The 18,777-nt window shown below is 47.8% G+C and overlaps 1 protein-coding gene across 4 annotated transcripts in view; it reads right to left on the reverse strand.

Annotated features, from left to right (window-relative positions):
• Positions 1–653: 653 nt before the first annotated feature.
• LOC144155466 (cytochrome b5-like) overlaps positions 654–18,777 on the reverse strand; it is a 72,860-nt gene continuing 54,736 nt past the window's right edge. For all 4 annotated transcript variants that reach the window (XM_077686928.1, XM_077686927.1, XM_077686926.1 and 1 more), the window contains exons 2-4: positions 11,642–11,891; positions 4,277–4,405; positions 654–914 (exon numbers count right to left, since the gene is read on the reverse strand). In XM_077686928.1, coding sequence (XP_077543054.1) covers positions 852–914; positions 4,277–4,405; positions 11,642–11,881 — 432 coding nt within the window. In that variant the 5' untranslated portion in view covers positions 11,882–11,891 and the 3' untranslated portion in view covers positions 654–851. The remainder of the gene's footprint in view (positions 915–4,276; positions 4,406–11,641; positions 11,892–18,777) is intronic.

Raw genomic sequence — 18,777 nt, forward strand, 5'->3', positions numbered from 1 at the left:
GTGGGCAGTGAGAACGCGAGAAAATTCTATTAAATTGAGCAAACTCTATGGCCTTCAACGGAGGAAAAGCGAGAGAGTGATGGGAAGAGCGTGGAGAACATGCACATGCTTCGCTGACATTTGTATAATTATCTTTATCCGGAGCCAAGTTATGTGCTAGTACACAACTGCGAGAGGCCTGGAGCTGTGGGTAATACAAATAAATAACGAGTCAACAAAGCTGTGTTCATGGGCCCGTGCACGCGCACTCACTTGCTGAGTCTGAATCTGGCGTTTTTATAAATTTCTTATAAAATTGCACTGTTTTATAGACTGTGTAAAAGACGAGTGGTTAACCGATGGTGTTGAACGAAAAGTAGCTTGAGTAAGGCTCGGTGACGGTTGCAGAAAAGGAGCGCTTCTGCCCCCTTCGTATACAGCACCTTCAAAACTAACACTACTAAGCGTACTAATGGGGCAGGAAGGAGGGCAGGTACTGGGGTACCTGCTTTAATTCCAAGGTTACGAAGCCAGACTGGATTCGCCTCTGGATTCGACTGGATTCGACCATGCCAAAATGCCGTCGTGTCGCTCGACTAGCGAACCTCGTTTGAATGGCGCGACAGGGCTTCACCCTATAGTGTCGCCACACAAGATAAATAGAAGCAACGTGGTACGATTAAGTCTCTCTGTGACATGAGAAACAAAAAGAGGCATGCCGTGAAGCTTTATTTTGGCATCCCGAAAATAAATATACACTGCGATGCACGGACGCACGAACACACGACACGTGAGAGGTGATGATGAGGTTTATGCGAGTCCACTCTGTCTAGGCTGTGAGGCACGTCCGCTTTGGTCAATCCTTGATGTGCCTAGGACTGCGCTGTCACGGCCAATTGAAAGGACACGTCGCTGAATATGTTCATATGCTCCTCCTGCAAGAAAAAAAAAAAACGTGCGTTGGTTGGCGTCACTTCATTGAACTTGTTAAAAACAAAACCACACAAGCACACATGCTGGTGACGTGCTAAGGAATTATAATAGTGTGCTCAAGATTACAAGCTTGTCACGGCGGTGTTATTCTTCAGTAAGCACAAAATAGAATAACAACACAGGTATACCGGCGATTATCTGGAATTGCACTCGTGAATCTGGAGGATATGTCTCCCTATCCCTCTTCTTGGCGAATAACTCAAATTTTAAAACCTCGCTGATCGCTGCGCAATCAGCTTCCCATGTTTGCCTGGTCGACTCGAATCAGCTCGCTCCGTGGAGCCCTGCTCAGTCTCGCTTCATTGAGAGGCTTCGAATGGCCCGTCGCCATGGCTCAAGCTACGGCGCTGTGCTGCTGAACGCAAACTCACGTCTTCCATTCCCGTTCGCGGCGGCTATTTCTCTGGCAGCAGTGATAAAAAATGGGGTTACAAGATTAGGTACAAGGTAAATTTGGTACATGGGCACAAGGCGTACACACCCGCCGCGGAGGCTCAGTGGCTAAGGCGTTGTGCTGCAGAGCCCAAGGACGCGGTTCCCGTCCGCGGCGGCCGTTTTCCCGGCGGAGGCGACAAGTGAAAACCAAGGAGGTTGTCCTCCTTGGTGAAAACGCCCGTGTGTTTGAGATTTCGGCGCACGTTAAAGATCCCCAGGTGGTCAAAATTAATCCGGGCCCTCCACTACGGCGCGCCTCATGGCCTGTGTAGCGCCGCCGCGTTAAACCTCATTATCAATCGATCAAACAAGGCGTACCCCGGTGGTCGCGCTTCATAGCTCAAGACAAAAGCTAAGTTGAACGTTTAATCTTTGAGAAGCTTCGATTCAGCCGGAGCTACAACGAATGGAGTGTCGTCACTGTTCTACGTCCATACTATCCCTTTCGTCTGCTCTAAGTGGTTTTTGTATCGGCGCCTCACAGCGGCGGCTTTTGCTGAAAGATTTGCCGTAATTTGCACCAGGGTAAATGATGCGGGATACTAGATTTTTGGAGTCAGAGACTTGTAGACGCTATATGAGGCCGTGGAAGAACCAAAACTTGTCGGATTTTATCGCTGCCGTTTATTTTGCTGTGCTAATGTTGGCGCGTTCGAAGCGATCGCATATCCGGTGTAAACTCTCCTAGCTGCGATGCGACAAATGGCCTGCAACGTTTGCATTGTTTTGATATCGCACTAGAAAACGTCATGTTACGATGATTTCTTTTCCTGGGCAGCATGAGCGTGTTTGATGAGTTGGTTTGAATTTCAACGCCGAAGATCAAATTTTGATGCCCTTTGGAGGATTTAGGGGCGCTCTTCAAGCGGACCAGCGGAATTCACCGTTAATATAACCCGGCGTTTTCCACTCGGGCTTGTTTCTGAAGCCAGGTTTCCGTGATTTCACAGTGCCCTCGACATGGCACGCTGCAGGTGCATTCCGTATCTCCTGTTCGTTGGCTCTAGCTGAGACTTTATCCGTATTCGGTTATGCGGCGAAAAATTGCTAGGGGCACTTAGGTCTGCTTACGTGCTTTGAAAGTGAAAGCCTGGTAATGTTGCACTATATTCCGCAACTTTTAGGTTTCCAATTCCTAGTTTTATAAATTTTGTGAAGCGGGCCTATCAAATCTTCTGATTCCCGGACAATCCCCCGGGTGGCTATGTCTACGAAGTAAAGGACAATGACAACAATTTTTCTTCTACCACTGCCAATGTGCGGAGACAGTGCACTAAAAATTTTTAAAAAATCGGAGATAGTGGAGTGGGAGCGCGTCTAACTGCTTCTCTGGACTCCCGCTTTCAAATCCCACCGGACAACACACGTGTTTTTTATTTGCCCTTTACAGCGGCGGCCATTATCTTGACCGTACAATAACAGCTACTACTACGACAACAGCAACGGCGGTTTTCCGCTTAATGGGTCACTGAAGCATTTCGCCTTCGTACTCAAAGTAACCGCTGATTTCCACCTGCTCGTACTGATCCAAAGGTGTCACGCGAATTTAAAATCATTCCTAAGGCCACCGTTACAAGTCCCTGGCTTCCGCAACGAGACATTATCCCCTCAAGATATGCACAGATACCATCCTGCCAACAAATGGATCGGTAATAGCATTGTGTATTTGCTCGTCATCTCCTGCAGCTCATACACACAAAAAAAGAGCGGCAGGAAGAACTGATATTCCATGTCTGTCATTAAATGCGAAATATTCTTTGACTTTGCTAAATTAGTGTGAGCAGGGCTCCTGGCTTTGCGGCGACCAGTTTTTTTTTTATTATTATTATTATAAAATGCCCGCCACAAGAGAACATGGTTCTATCTCCGATTAGTAAGTGGTCCCATAAATATCTGCAGTGCCTAGAATCAGAGTCCTTCAATTGAAGGACTCTGATACAACCAAGCGTCGACTGTTCCTTGAATCACTCTCAGTGGCTTTAACACCACACAGAACAACCCAAAGGGCGCTGCCACGCCTTCTCCCTCATAATAAGCCTAAGTTAATCTTTTCTCTAGCAATTGAATTTTTATGACTGTTTGTGCGTGCGTGTGCGCTTGTGAATGTGCGAGGGCGTGCATCCCGAATAGCATCTCGAATGGGGCGGTATTAAAAAACAGTTATATCTCGTTCAGCTACTCCTCAAAATGTTGTATAGCGAGTTTGCTTGCTCAAAAAAGACGGTTATTCCACCCCCCCCCCCCCCCCACACCCTCGGTCGCTTAATAAACAGCATAGGATGCAACATTTCCTTACTTAGGAATGCCTTTATTGAAGTTTTAAATGGACATTGGTCTTGCGTTGGAACAAATGTAAGGCGAAAAAAAAAAAAGAAGAAAAAAACGCTGATGTGCATTACGGATATTTGTTTGAAACACTGAAAATAAACGATCATTCATTGTGACTACTCCATTCATTGTGACTACTCCATTGTGACTACTCCATAGGCTTCGCATTCTGTCGGAAAATCTCCGAGGTACCCGCAGCGGTGGACCACTGTCAAGAGCATTGTGCTGCTGAACCCAAGGACACGGGTTCAATTCCCAGCCGGGACAGCCGCTTTTCTAATGTTGGCGGAAAGGTAAAACCCCCGTGTGTCGAGATTTCGGCGCGCGTTAAATATCCGCAGATGGTCAAAATTAATCCGGAACCCTCCACTACGGCGCGCCTCATAGTTTCGGCGCGTAAAACACCTAAATTTTAAACTTTTTGAACTCTCTGAGGTATCTCTCCTGACTCGGTTTATTTCTTAGCTTCTAAATGCCCTCACAAAGGGAGAGCCCCGCCGAGGCTTCTTACAGCAAGGCTGGAAAGGGAGCAGCGTCATACCTCGACCAAAATGCCGACGCAGTACTGTTGCAGCAGGCCAACCGCCTCCCGCGTGTGTCCGGTTCCCATGAAGGCGAGCGTGGCGTCCCGGCCGGCGTGCTCCCACAGTATTTCTTCGCCGCCAGGGTGCTGCGGAGAGGAGCGCGGGTATCAGCTCACCGCTGCCCATGTGCACTGCTTCAGCGGCAATATGACCCATGCACATAGGCTCTAATGTAATCCTGTGCTCCAGCTTTACCGCGACGCACTCGAGTGACCAATTCATGCAACCAACGACGATATTTCGGTGAATGAGGATGACGTGCATACTATTTGACTAAAATTTTTGGTCTGCGCGATGGCATCACGCAGTGAAAGCACGTCGTTCCGGATTCCGTATATAATTCCGCATATATATAATTTTTTACCTGCGACGTGCGGTGGTTGCAAGATTTGTATATTAATCACGAAATTGGGTGACTTTTCGTTTCATTTCTTTACGTTGTTTTCTTTGTTTTTTTCTTAGCATAACGTGCACTTAAACTACTATAAAGATGGAATGTCTTAAATTTACCAAGTCCGCATTTTCTACAAGTACGAGCCGTTTCACTGTTCACGTTGGGGTACTCGGCAAAGAGTGCTTACGCATTAACGAAAACGTTAACACAAATAGAAGTGCGCCAGTCCCCTCATCTCTCTTTTTCGCTGCGCAGCTAATCCTGAAAGCATAAGCTTAAAAACTAAATCAAACAGCGTGGATTATGAAACAAAGTGCAGTAACGGAAATTCAGCCGCACAGCCAGAATAAATTATGGGTGCACTTATAGTGGCAGAGAATAACCGCCGCAGAGCACGCCCCGCCCTTACTGACAGAGTTGTTGAAAGCGAGTTTTTTTTTTTTTTTTTTTTTGCAACCGCTGCGTCGCTTTTTGTAATTTTTAAATTAGAGTGATATAAACTTTAAACAACGTTTTAGCATTACTACAGCCATGTAAGCGCTCTCTGTTTGGCACAATTAATGCGAACACATTAGCTAACACAGCGGGTCGAAAATCAGCCACTCCTGGTAGACGGTTGGCAGATAAACTGGCCGATGATGAAAAGAATAGAAAGCAAGTGAAATAATCTTCGAATTGACGCCACATTTCTTATGGAACCTCGTTTTAACGAAGTTAAGTCATGGAGTTTAAAAGAAAAATCAGCACAGGTTTAACATAGAAACATGTGTTATAACTGGACATCAGCAATTTCAAAATGCTAACTGCAGGAGTTGCGATTAGTCTAGTGGCAAAGTGCGTTCCCGCTAAATGTCATTTTTGCTTTGCCGTGCGAACGCGCCCATGTGCCGAGTTAAAGTAACCCAAAGAAGACTAAAGAGATGCAAAGGGAAAATGATGATAGTAATAGTGAGAGGACACATTCGGCAATTGAACACCAACGCTTCCTCACTAACTAACTACATTACGCAATTACTACGCAATAGCTAAGCCCCCACTATAAAGCCACATTGTCGCTGCGGGCACCAACTAAATAATATAAATAAATACATCATAAATGTAATTAAGGGTCCCCGCAATTTTTTCGCTTTTTTCCCCAAGTTCTAGATCATTGCTGACAAGGCTATTCACTCGACGAAACGGAGAGTTTCTTTCCTGCACGACGGCCGGTCTGGACGCGCTCGCGACTCTGATTTTCATTGCCTTACAGTGTACGTCAGTTCATTGTAACTGTTGCCGCGATGATTCCACGTAAACGCAGGAAAAAACTCGCCCAATCCGGATGCTCAGTCGACGACAGCGGAAACTGGAGATGTAGGTGACACTATGAACCGGATGCTGCATTTTCCTGTGTGCGCCAGCAGTAATATACTTCTGGTTAATCCTGGTGTAAATGCCCTAGGACGCCGTATATACGCCAGGCGTTTTAGGACCGCTCGCGTCATCCCTTTTTACTGCGATATAAAAATATAACGATCATTTTAATTCTATTCGAGTGTTATTTATACATGAATTACCGGACTTTGGACCTTGTAAACCTCGTCATCATCGTCGTCATTCTAGACTTGTTTACGGACGCCGCAAATTTAAGTCCCTTGCGGTAGACTTTCAAGCGTTCATATTCCGTATTCACCGCGAATTTCCTCGCTTCATCTGTCCACTCATTTCATTATTTGCCGCCACTTCTCCGTTTCCTCACTATCTAACTAATTGCTCGTGTTGCCCATTCCTTACGCATAACATGCCCTGCCAAACTCGGCTTTCTTCCCTCAATTTTGGTTAGAATGTCTTTGAGGCCACTTTGTTCCTTCATCAAAGACGCTCGCCTCCTACCCTTTAGCGTTATACCTATCATCATTGTTACCATGGTTCTATCGGTTGACCTAAATTTTGTTTCAAGGTGTTTTTGAAAAAAAAACCTTTATGTCCCTTAATTGGAGCAAAGTAAGTTGAAAGGTGCTTCGTAGAACGATAAATCTGTGCCGCTGAGGTGAGCCGTGCGATTGACTGCACGCTGTTCTTTTCGGCGGCAGTGGTGAGGTGCTGTTTATTTTTCGAAAGGACAACCCAAATTCACGGCGCACCCTCCACCCATCAAACTATTTTTTTATCACGCAACCTTTACTGTTTACACTTGACAACCAGCAATTATCTTTCCCATCTTCTGAACACCCTCGAAACTAGTGCAGTCATCATTACTTGGTTTTCTAAAAAACGTTTGGGAGTCTTTTTTTTTCAATAAAACAAATTCTATGTCATCTACACGGAATAAATTCATGTCGTACTGAAATCTCCAATTACTCCAATGCAACTATTCCCTTGTGTCGACTAAAGTGCCATAATTTACCCCCAAAACAAGCCTTTAAACAGACTATGAATCATATCGGAAAGACCGCGTCTCTTTTGCGTGACGCCCTTCGTAATAAAAAGCTTTTCACTGTTACAGAGAATTATAATGTCCTTACATTATTCGTGCGTATACCTGAAGAGCCATTAGTTTCGCGATGCTCCCATCACTTCCGCCATCCGCACTCATAACAAGGCGCAATGCCATCGGCCCCACATGCTAACTGAGCTGTGTCTCCCTACAAGGTACAACAGCGTGGGACACAGAAAAATTGCTCCGCCTCTTTCCATTGAGTTCACTGCTCGCAAGTCCACGGACCGCTCGTGGTACTTTGTCCCAACACTGAAAATCCCGGGCTGCCGCAAGAAGCGGTACGAAGAGCAAAAGCAAATACTGCCGAAGCCAAAAGCAATTAGGCAAGAATGAAAGCGGTCATAGTTTGTTCAGTCGCGTATACTGCTACAGCGTCGAATATTGGGCTTCGTTCCTGCGGCGCAGATCGGAATTTTGAGCTTGAGATCCAGGATACCGGCTGCGCATTCGTTCAGCTGACCCTGAATTGGCTAATGATCAACCTGCTTGTAGACACACACCCCTTGGGTCGTCTCCCATTGCTATTGCCCCGCAGAAAGTTGATAGCAATCGGAATACCGATCAAGAAAACCAAGGTCGTTCCTACTGACACGATGAAACGCCTCGGACGGGCCTTTCCTCGAAATAGTGCTCGAGTGCTGCCCAATGTCCTTGCAATAATTTTCGTTCAACGCCTGGATCTATCTACGATCGCTTTTTTCGGGCTTTTTTTTCTTCGTTGAACGGCAGTAGGGCGTTACGCTAAACGGACGCGGTGGAGAGATAGACAGAGTAAACATTTTTATTGACATCTAGGAAAGAGCTTAGCGTGGCCATTCGCCACTGGTGTGTTTGAACAGTGCAATGCTCGAGGGCACTCTCTAGGGAACACTGGCAAGATAACAAAGCTCTCAATTTATCATTTATGACAGCCTTCGCGTCTTTTGTACGGCTGAGATCAAAACGTCTCTGGGGCAATAAAAACGTCGCCTATCAATTGATGGAAATAACTCTGCAAATAGGCAATGAGAGGGCTTTCTCATACCGGTAAAAACTTTTTTGTGCATTGGGAGCGTGGAGGAGGGTATTAGTAAGTCCTTCTTGCTAATCATAATTTAAATCGTGCATGATTGAAGCGAAAAACTATTATTATGTCATCGATCCTTCCCACAATGATTCTCAATTCAGCCAGCTATTGCGTTGCGCTTGAAATAGTTCTGTGAAAGAACCTAATTAGACTACACCCCACTGCCAGATTAGTAATCACTATGACCAAAGGATCCCATTTGAAAATTCTGAGGACTAGCATGTGATTCAGCTGAAAAATGTGCTCTGCGCGGTCATATTGCAAGTCAAGTGCTGCAACTCATGGTTTCCGAATTACTCGTTGATCGCAGTTATTAGTAACTAAGTTGTGTTGTGGCGCTGTGCGTGTATGGTGCGAACTAGTGTCACTAAAAAACCTTATTTAGTGACACTAGTGCGAACTTGCGCGTGAGGTAATGCCCCAAAAACTCCTACAAACAAAAAATACAGCCCTTTATTGCGACCAAAATAACTTCACGATAGATGACCGCAAGATGAAACGGCCTATACCGGCAAGCAACTGTTAAGTGCCCCTATTCGATTGCCGCGATTCCCCAAGGAAAATATTTCAAGCGCCGCGTACTGTAGTTGCAGCTGTAGAACGAGAAAAAATTCCCTCGCACTTCCCCGAGGGGGAGAGTGTGTAAGTGCGAATGCACGGTTGTTGATTGCGCGATTACGGTGGATATCGTGACCTTGGAGTGGAGAGGAGGCGCCCAACACCCGCAGTCACTGAGCGGAGAGAGGAGGAGGAGAGTAGCGCCCGCCGTTACGGCGAGGGCTACACGAGCGCCCTCACGCGTCGGAATGCGGAGCGCCCGCTACGCGAGCGAGAGCTCTCCCGCCCGAAGTGGAGAGGAGGCGCCCAACACCCGCAGTCACTGAGCGGAGAAAGGAGGAGAGTAGCGCGCGCCCATCTCCCCCCGTTGCTAGGGAAGACGAGGAGCGCGCGCACCCGCAGCTGTTGCTATGCGGACAACGGCGGCGGACGATTCAGGCTCGCTTAAGAAGTGCATTCGCACTTAAAAAAAAAAAAAAGAAGGCTTCGCATCTGCCTGCTTTGCTGCAAATGTGGTCGAAAGACGATAGTCGCCTGCCGCTCCTGCCACGTAACACCCTCTCCGCTCTCGTTCCTCCCATGATTATAATGCAATGGGAGCAATGAAGGTTTGGTCCACTCAGTTCAATCTCCCCGCGTTCGCACTGCCCCCTCGCAATATATTTATTATTTACAGAATACTGTCAATCCCCCATGGGGATTATTACAGGGAACATTTATTGGGAACATATATTGGGAACATATATTGGGAACATTGGGAACATATATTGGGAACATTTTGTTCCTGTTTTTTTTCGTGAAAATGCTCCAGCTAAAGCTAGAGCACTTTTGTTTTAAGGCTTGCGTTCATGTCACCGCTTTTCGCACCAGTTTGGCGCGTTTTTTTTTTATTTTCTTTTGTAAAAAGCAATATAACGCGTATTCTGAACAAAAGAACGCTGGCACTCCCCTTTATGTCCTAATAAGTTTTGCCTCAAATACGGCAGAAGTCTGTGCACTGAATTGTTGGCATGTATGAGCCATGCCAGCCCTTTCAGTGGTTTGGAATGGTATCCCCATATAACTTTGTGCTCAATCATTCTTTCACCTCTTGAATGAAGTGAGTGAGTGAGGGAGGGAGGGAGGGAGGGAGGGAGGGAGGGAGGGAGGGAGGGAGGGAGGGAGGGAGTGGGAGAGACAGATGGACGGACGGACTAAAATTTTTGTTTTTAAGTAGGCCAAGAGAAACATATCGTATTTCAAAATCCCGAGCACGGGTACGTGCCATGTATGGGGGCATGGGGCATGTCACCTTCTAGCTACACTAGGAACGCACTCACGTTGCCATACGCCGTGTGGATATGTGCCATGTGGCATGTACGCGTAGGCATCTCTACGGAGCGCCAACAGTGCACATTTGTGGTGTCCCTACTTCCACTTGCTCCGAAATCTACGAGCCGTCATTAATGTTGCTACTTCCTCCTATCCCTTAATACAGGTCACAAAATTTGAATAGAAAATTCGCAATTGTAACTTGTTGTCAGCGTTGACTCGTGGCCGAGTGCGCACAAACCTAAAGATATTACAAGGACATACCGGCGATGGACACGGGGCAATGGACACACTCCCTCACACACACGGTGACAGGCACACTAACCAAAAAAAGATGCACCCCCTCCATATAAAATTACCCCATACATTGTCAGCTGTTCCTGAAAAATACGATATCAGCGTTTAGCGCTTCGAGGAAACATCTCAGCTGTGATGTGGGCCCTAACGGTGCTCTAGATTAATTTTTAGCCAGCTGGGGTTCATACGTGTACATGAAGCGTCATGAACACCACAGGTGTTTCTGTGTTTTCCCCGCGTTGAAACACAAAAACACCCGTGGTGTTCACGACGCTTCATGCACGCGTATGAACCCCGCGTTCAAACACAACCGCCCCGGCCTGAAATCCATCCCGTGCGCTCGACTACTTCTATGTATTCGAATTTTTAAAAAATATTACACTTTCCTCGAACAATTGCCAGCTGGAATCAAAGGCCATAAAGTCCACAATTATTTGTGACTTACATAGTTGTAACTTTATTTTGCTTTACTTTGAACCTTCTTCCTACTTTGCGGGATCTGTCACCGCTCGTATAGTAATCAAAAAGAAAGAATCGCTTTACTTTTACCTCCCTTCCGGTTTTTGAGTATTTTTGCCTCCACTCGCAGAAGCGCACGGCTTGAGTTCGGTAAACTGACATAACTACTTACAGGCCTTGATTCAATGTTATACAGCCGAATAAAAAAGGAGAGAAAGAAAATTCCTGTGCGCGGAGTACCAAAAATATGCATGAGATTTTACATGCACACAATAAAACCCAACACAAAGTTAAGTTTACACAAGGCGTTCCTCTGCTATTTGCTGGTACTCGTCAACCTTGTTTCAGTGCAGTAAAGCTTAACTTCGGAAGACCTTTTCCGAGGTTCTCCCAACTTAGTGTAATAAAAACTTAACTACCAGGCTTTTTCTTGTCCTACTCTCATCATACACCTTTTGACACATTCTTCGTCCCCCACAAGCCTAAGCCCCCCCCCCCCCCCCCCCCCTCAGAGTCAAGGCAAAAGTCAGGGTTGGTCGTACGACCTATGGAACCCAGCCCCGATAAGAGGGAAAGAAACGAAACGAGTGCACAGCAGCAAGGCCAGCATTTACGCTGCGTGACTTTTTTGCTTAGTTCCCTCCTCTTTGTTCCCGCTTGCATGCACGCAAGTCGCTCGTCCCACGCCCTTATTTCCGCTGACCCTCCTCCTCCCCCTCCTGGGCATCGTAAAGAGACGACGGAGATGAGAGGCGCACCTTGGCGAGGAAGCTCGTCACGTCGTAGACCCTGTTGTGGATCACGATCCAGCAGTCGTTCTGGTGGCAGTGCTGGCACACGTCGTGCAGCGTGTAGCGTGGCAGCTGGGAGCCCTTGCGGCCACCCTCGCCGCCAGACCCCGGATCGGAGGCCGCCGACACCACGGACGCGGCTGCGTCCCCCAGCTGCTGAAGGCCCGTGCTGGCGACGGCCACGAGGGAGCTCAGCGCGTCCAGCATGCTGATACGACTGCGCCAGAGAACCACGCGCTCTGCTCAGGCCGACTGAGATGCGTGCTGGCGGCAGCCCCGAGTGAGGCGCGCGCGCGGCTTTCGGAATCGCAGGGCAAGGGAGAGCCGCCGGAACCGAGAAAGCGCGGCGGAATAATGAACGCCCTCCCGTTAGCGATGTGACGCAATCGCTGTGGCGGACTAGTTTTGGTGTCACTGAAGCCAATCGGCTTGGAGGGCGCAGGCCCTCTCGGCGGTGATGCGCGTGGCGCTGAAAATGAGAGCCGATGCGTTGCGATACGCGCGTGCCTCTGACACCGAAATAAATGCGGGAGTTAAGGGCACGCGAAAAACAAAAGGAGGCATGCATTGGTGCAAGGGGCAAGCGCGTAGATCTGGAAAAGTGGTTGCCGAATACCGCCTTCTTTATGACGAGTCAGGTGTAGGCTTGGGGAGTTGCTTTAGCTCATGAACACTGCATGACCATGCGCTTGTCTGCGGACCAACTTACGGCACCGCCAAAACGACCGGAGAGCGTGCGGGGGTTGGGGTAGGATAACGGCGATACGCTGTGCTTTCGATCGCATCTCAAAAAGACGAATAAAATATGCTGGCCGCTATTCAGATCCCATGGCGGCGTAACCAGTCCACCCAAGTGAGGAACATCGTTCTTATGAATGATTTCGAAACTTAAGCATTTATAAAATATTTATACTTGTGGCCTTCTCAGCCCTATGTGGTTTCAGCCAAATGAAACGCGGGTAATAAGGTAAAAATAAATGCACCATTTTTGTCGAAAATTTATAGCCCTTAGAGCTTGTCCTTGAAATTGAGATTGCGCAAATGACAACGTATACATTTTTAACGTGGAGGGTAGAAGAACGCTTTTTCCCACTTTCTACTGCGGCTGCTTCTGTTATTACAATGGCCATCCAAATATCCTTTGGAGATTTTAGTTATTCATGAGCCGAGTACTCAATGAACTTTTTATAAATGCAGTGCATATATTATTCCCTGTTCATATCACGTAAGTGGGACCAGAGCTCAGTGCGATGTCGAGCCTTAGAAACAGAAATATGAAACTTTACTAAAAGGACATTTTTGAAACGAGCAAGTAGTTCCCTGAGCGACGTATTCAATTATTCCTTATTCCGGTACATGTGCCACAACACATCTATGATGTGCTTAACAATGTATTACAAAAAAAGAATATTCAAAACACTTTTAAGAGCAAAGCTAAAAAAATGTTTTTTTTTTAACTATGAGGTTGTAGAGTGTCCCAAAGGCAACCAAGTTTTCATTAAAATGCCTTCAGCAGGAACGCTAGTACAGGCGTCATAACCTAAAATTGAGAGTGTCAGTGCACCTGAATTCTTATTTTATTTTATTTTATTTTATTTTATTTTATTTTATTTTATTTTATTTTATTTTATTTTATTTTATTTTATTTTATTTTATTTTATTTTATTTTATTTTATTTTATTTTATTACTATGGGTTTGCCTAATGTACGACACACGGTGAAGAAACAGACCTAAACTTTACTTCTCTACAAGTTAGAGTTACCCTATAGGAAGATCCTTCGGTACCAAAAATCAGATGTACACCCCACCACTCAATGCATCTAAATCACCAGTCATACCAACATAATGTAAAAAATAAGAAAAATGACAAGGCCCGGCACATAATTCAACTCGTAAAATGGGGTCTGCGCTGTGACAGTGAGAAATGCAGGCATGACGTTTTCGACTTGCGTGATGCGACAGCGTAGGCCGAATTTGTGAGCGTAGTAGCGCGTCTGGCTTCGTTGTTCGTCAAATTTGCGCCCTTTGAGGCAGCGACTGGTCACTCAGGAGCAATGTAACAACGCAAACCCATGATTTTTCTTTTTATTATAAATTTTTAAATGCGCTCACGGGTCTGCATCGCCACAGCAACGGAATAATCAATCACTGCGATCAAGAGGGCAAAGTAGGCCAATGCCGAGAGCCAGCGTAGTATTCAACTCGAAAAATAGGGACTGCGCTCCGTTATTACGCAATTCGAGATTGACTTTGCGCACTGTGTGATTCGCAGGGCTACCAGAGTTGCTACGGCAAATTGTATGCCCGCCCTCGCAATTCGTAAAATTTGCCGGAGTCACAGTGCGTGCAACTGTCCTAACCCAAATGGCTGCATAAAGTGTATTGACATTGCTGCGTACATTACGCCAAATCACCCGCAATCAAAGATATCTCATAAATTATTCAATATTGTTGCAAACCGCCTCGTGCGGTATTTCACCAGACCAACTTATGCCAGCATTTATTTATTTTGTTTCGGTGTCTTTGTCCTTCATGCCAAGCAACGCTGCCAGAAAAGTATTCTTGTTCGAGGTGTCTGCTGCCGCACGTCTGCTCGCTCGTTATTTTTCACGGAGAAAGAACGGCCGGCGGGTGGCCACGCACTCATCAACCCTACTCTGGTTGCCAAGCCGCGGTTGCAGTGCTGCACAGCAAGGTTAGCGTCGTGAGAACGGTCACGAACCTCTGCGCGATTCACGCGCGATGAAGCCGTTCACAGTGCGCCCCCCCCCCCCCCCCCCCCGGGCAGGCTTTATTCCCCAAATGGGGAATATGGGGAACCTGCAGTCAAGCGCCAGAGGTCAGTCGAAACGGCCGTCGCGGCAGGTAACGGCGTCGGTTACGACACACGACTTAATCCTTCTCTCCCAACTTGAAGGAGAAGCGACCTGTTCGAGCATCGATTCGGGGCGCATTCAGCGTTTCGTAACTCCATTGCGCAACGCCGGAGGAAAGAATAAGCAAGAAGAAGCGCGGGAGCACCATGCACAACGGCTATTGAAAGCACTGCATGCGCGGGGCGTGGGACACCGGGCAGGAGCGCAAGCGCCAGAGGAGGGAGACAAGAGAGCCGTCGTATATTTAGCCGCACGGCCAGGGCCCGCCGGGGGATTCGTGGCCGCTGTCCTTCAGCGAGTCTCGCGCCCCGTGCTGCTGCTGGCGCATTGTCAAGAACGAGCACCACCTCGAATCAAGAACCGCAGAAGTGCAGCGACGCAACACGCGAGCGCTGCTGGTTCCAGGTGCTGCACAACTGCGATCCGCTGCTCTGCGCCGTTGCTACTTTATCGGGGATCTTTTGCTCTCGTCCTCCCGAGGACGGCCGTGGGCGTCGCCGCCGCCTTAGCGCTTGAGTTTCGCGCGCGGCTTTCGCGCTCAGCGCGGTGCAGCACGCAGTGGCAGCCCGAAAGGCCTCGAAACAGGTGCACGCCATGCGATACCGACCTGCACGTTGCCTGGATCGACAATCTGTCACTTTTCAAGGGCGCATTTAGTTTTCACGATACTGAATGAAATAGAAATATGAGCTGTATGTCAGTCTGTGCGTTCTCTTTGTGCGTCTGTCTCTTCTCGGAGTAAAATCAACGCATTCAGCCCCAAGCGTACAAAAAAAAGACTAGCAAAGCTTAATATAGAGAGTCATACTGTAATTCTATTGCGTACTGTTGGGACTGGGCATCCCACCGCAGTCACCAAGTTTGTGACTCGCATCCCAGCTTATCACCGATGTTGGTAATCAGCCATCCCGACGCTGTCACCGCTGTTGGGACTGGGCCCTCTCACCGCAGCCACCACTGTTGCGACTGGCCATCCGAGCGCAGTCACCGGTGTAGCGACGTTGCCTTGCTCCGTCCGCTATCGACGCAGCGCAGAGCAGAGCGATGAAGTTCTCGAGCCGACGAAAAGTTGAAGCAACATTTATATGCAGTATGTACAAGGGTAACAAGATTGTTACATGGCTCGCGCAAAGGCGACAGCACCTCTCCACTCGATGCCTCCGAAAAGTGCCGCCGAAGAATGCCTCCGGGCGGGTTTTTATACCCCCGGGAATCCGTTGGAGCCCTGAGAAGTTTGAATTGCTCCAATCACGACTCTCGCTGGCCGAAGTTTGAAATCCGACGAATGGAGACGAAGGGGTTGCGTCAGCCGAGCCGCCGCTATGGGGAGAGGGAGGGCCACACCCACGCCGCCTCCGCGAAGCTGCCTCCAGGCGTGTGGCGGCATTTCGGTTTCTGGTCGTTCACCCGATGCATGATTCGGCCGAGCCGCCGCGACGCAGAAGGTGTGAGGCGACTCTGCGGCGGTGCAAGTTTGAGCCTGTCGGCCGCGGGCGGTTTGGTCTGGTTTGGACTAGGCGTGAATCGTCCCCGCTGTCGGCGCGTCACCCCGTGCAACGAATTTGGGCCGGGCGCTCTGGCACAACAGTACCCTGCCTGGTTACAACAAAAAGAGTACGCGCACAGATTTCTTGGGGCTCACTGTCGTAGTTCTTGTGCTGCAAGTTATTTATTTATTTATTTATTTATTTATTTATAAATAAGCCAAGCCAAGCCAGCCAAGCAGGTGTTTGCCTCCTTGTGGGACTTCGCTCTCGCCACTGGCGCTCATCTGAGAATGTAAAGTTTTCCCGAATTGACACCACCCTCCCCACCCGCCCCCACATAGGTCAAGTCGCCATCCTTATGTCAATAAAGTTTCATTTTTTATTTATTTATTTATTTATTTATTTATTTATTTATTTATTTATTTATTTATTTATTTACCTTTTTGACTGACTAAAATGATTGAATTGAATGGCCGTTCTATACCGTTGTTTTATACCCCTGTGCGATATGCGCCTTCGTGGGCGAGCGTAATTCGAATTGCAGAGGCCATCTACGCTTGTGTGGCTTAAAACGTGGGCGTGAAAGCCTCATTATCAACATTTTTTTCTTTGAGTCTTTTAGATGCGACTGCATCTCATTCACTCGCCTTGTCCCTCCATACGGCGTTGTTGTCCGTCCACACCCCTCCCCCTACACTATAAAAAGAATAATAGTTAGCGGCGCCCGGTTTCGATCCCACGACCCAGTGGGCGCAACGCGCGGTACATTGTGCTCTTCCCACTGCGCCACAAAACCGAGACAGAATCAAATGCTACGAACGCGCCTTATATCCTTGACTCATTCAAACTATGTCAAGAAGCTACTGATACAACGCATGATGGGGCAATGATTAACACTTGCAATAAAAGAAAAGAAGCTCCCACTTACAGCAACAATGATGAAGTAAAGGTCGTTGCGACAGCGAAGCCCCAAGCATGCCACTTAGAGAGATTGACCAAGATTGGCCAATAAAACATAATAATAATCATAAAACATAATAATCATACGCGTTTCACGCACGTTCCCAACGTGTTCAAACGTGTCGGGAACGCGTGCGTTCCCGACACGTTTCACGCGATTTCAGAATCAATCCAACGGAAACACCACGTGAACCCCACGATGCGTCGCATATACAAAGGTTTCCCCTCGCTTGGAGGTGGGCGCAATTTTTCCTTCTCTCGCCCTTACTGTGAGGCTTAGTAAATCGCCCTTATTAGGTCTATCTTTAGGCATTACATTTGGCAGCCCTAACATCAAATTCACTGCACAAGCTGGGGCTACGGTTTGAATAACGTTAGGGTCTACAGCGTAACGTTAGCCCTATAACGCCAGGCCGACGCATAGCCGCTTCCATCTTCCCGGTGCGCCCTGGTCGACAGGGCTCTGGCCCACCGAGCTGCCCTTTCGCAGCTCGATCATGCTTAGGCCTAGCCAGGACTAAAACATTTATTTCTATCTCTTTCCCACTGCGTCGCCTGCAGGCTCCACAGCAGCGGTGACGCCATTGGTAAAGCTTCATCTTACACCCGCAAAACCCAGGGAGGTATATAAGGTACAAGTGCTTCCGCACTAAAACTCCCTGCCTTCCTAAAGAGGCCGAGTCCAGCTACACTCCTGCAGAATATTGCGGGTCTACTTTGCCCGCCCAAAATAACCAACTGGCGATGCAGCGGATGATGAAGGTGCACATGGTTTTGGACACGGTAAATTCACCCTTTTATATCGCGTGAAAGGAAATACAGGGGCAGCAGAGGTGGAAGATTCACAGATGTATCATGTACGGGTAGTTTAGCTTCCATAGCCAAGTCATAACAGAAGCGATCGGATCCGCGGCAACCCGGTGTTATGTTAAAACCTTCGGCGCTCAGACGAACCACCCTGTTGTCGCTCAAAAGACATTGCGTCATTCCGACCTGACTTCCCGCCCCTCTAGTGTCGATACACGTTTCATCACGCCTGGCCACCACATTTGGACGGCTGGCCACGGGGGCGAAAGGCGCCATCCAACCACCACTTTTCCACAAGAACTTTCACAATTGGGGATTTTATACGCCGGATAAACATATGACCCATGAGGTGCGTCGTAGTGGAGAACATCGCTTTCCGTACGTACAGCGAAGGTCACTTGCGCTTTCACTTTCGTACATAGCGAGAGCAGAGGGAAGGGGAGGGGGGGCTGAAATAGCGACTCAGGCGAGGGAGAGTGTGCATATGGGGGCAGAAGAAGAGGGGATTTGGGAGCTTCTAATATTGCCTTCCAGCACACACACACAGAAAAATATTTTGTCTATACACGTAACACGCCTCGCGTTTCGGCTTGTAGTAAAATAATTCAGAGGAATTAAATTATATGGCCAGTGACCCTAGGAATATTCCGAGGTCTAAACCGATATAAGCAACATTTTCGAAGCGGCTGAAATCCCATAACGCACATCTGAATGTGGCCCCACACGGGTGGCATATTTTCTGAGCAATAATGATTTAAAACGAGCTCAGTGTTATAAAAAAGGGCAAAAAAAATGGAGCACCGAACGTGTGACCCCGTTGACGAACTACATTTAGATCGAGTTCAGTTAAAATGAAACAAAAAGGATGGCAAAAAAAAAACACCCAGCGACCTCACGTCAGCTCCATATGTGCACTGCGTTGTTCGGTCTCCCGGCCACTTGTTGCGTGCACCTTGTGGAGCTTTGCGTGCA

Source organism: Haemaphysalis longicornis, unplaced genomic scaffold (assembly GCF_048455015.1).
Source record: "Haemaphysalis longicornis isolate Haplotype H1 unplaced genomic scaffold, Haemaphysalis longicornis Haplotype H1 scaffold_1, whole genome shotgun sequence".
NCBI classification, from domain to species: domain Eukaryota; kingdom Metazoa; phylum Arthropoda; class Arachnida; order Ixodida; family Ixodidae; genus Haemaphysalis; species Haemaphysalis longicornis.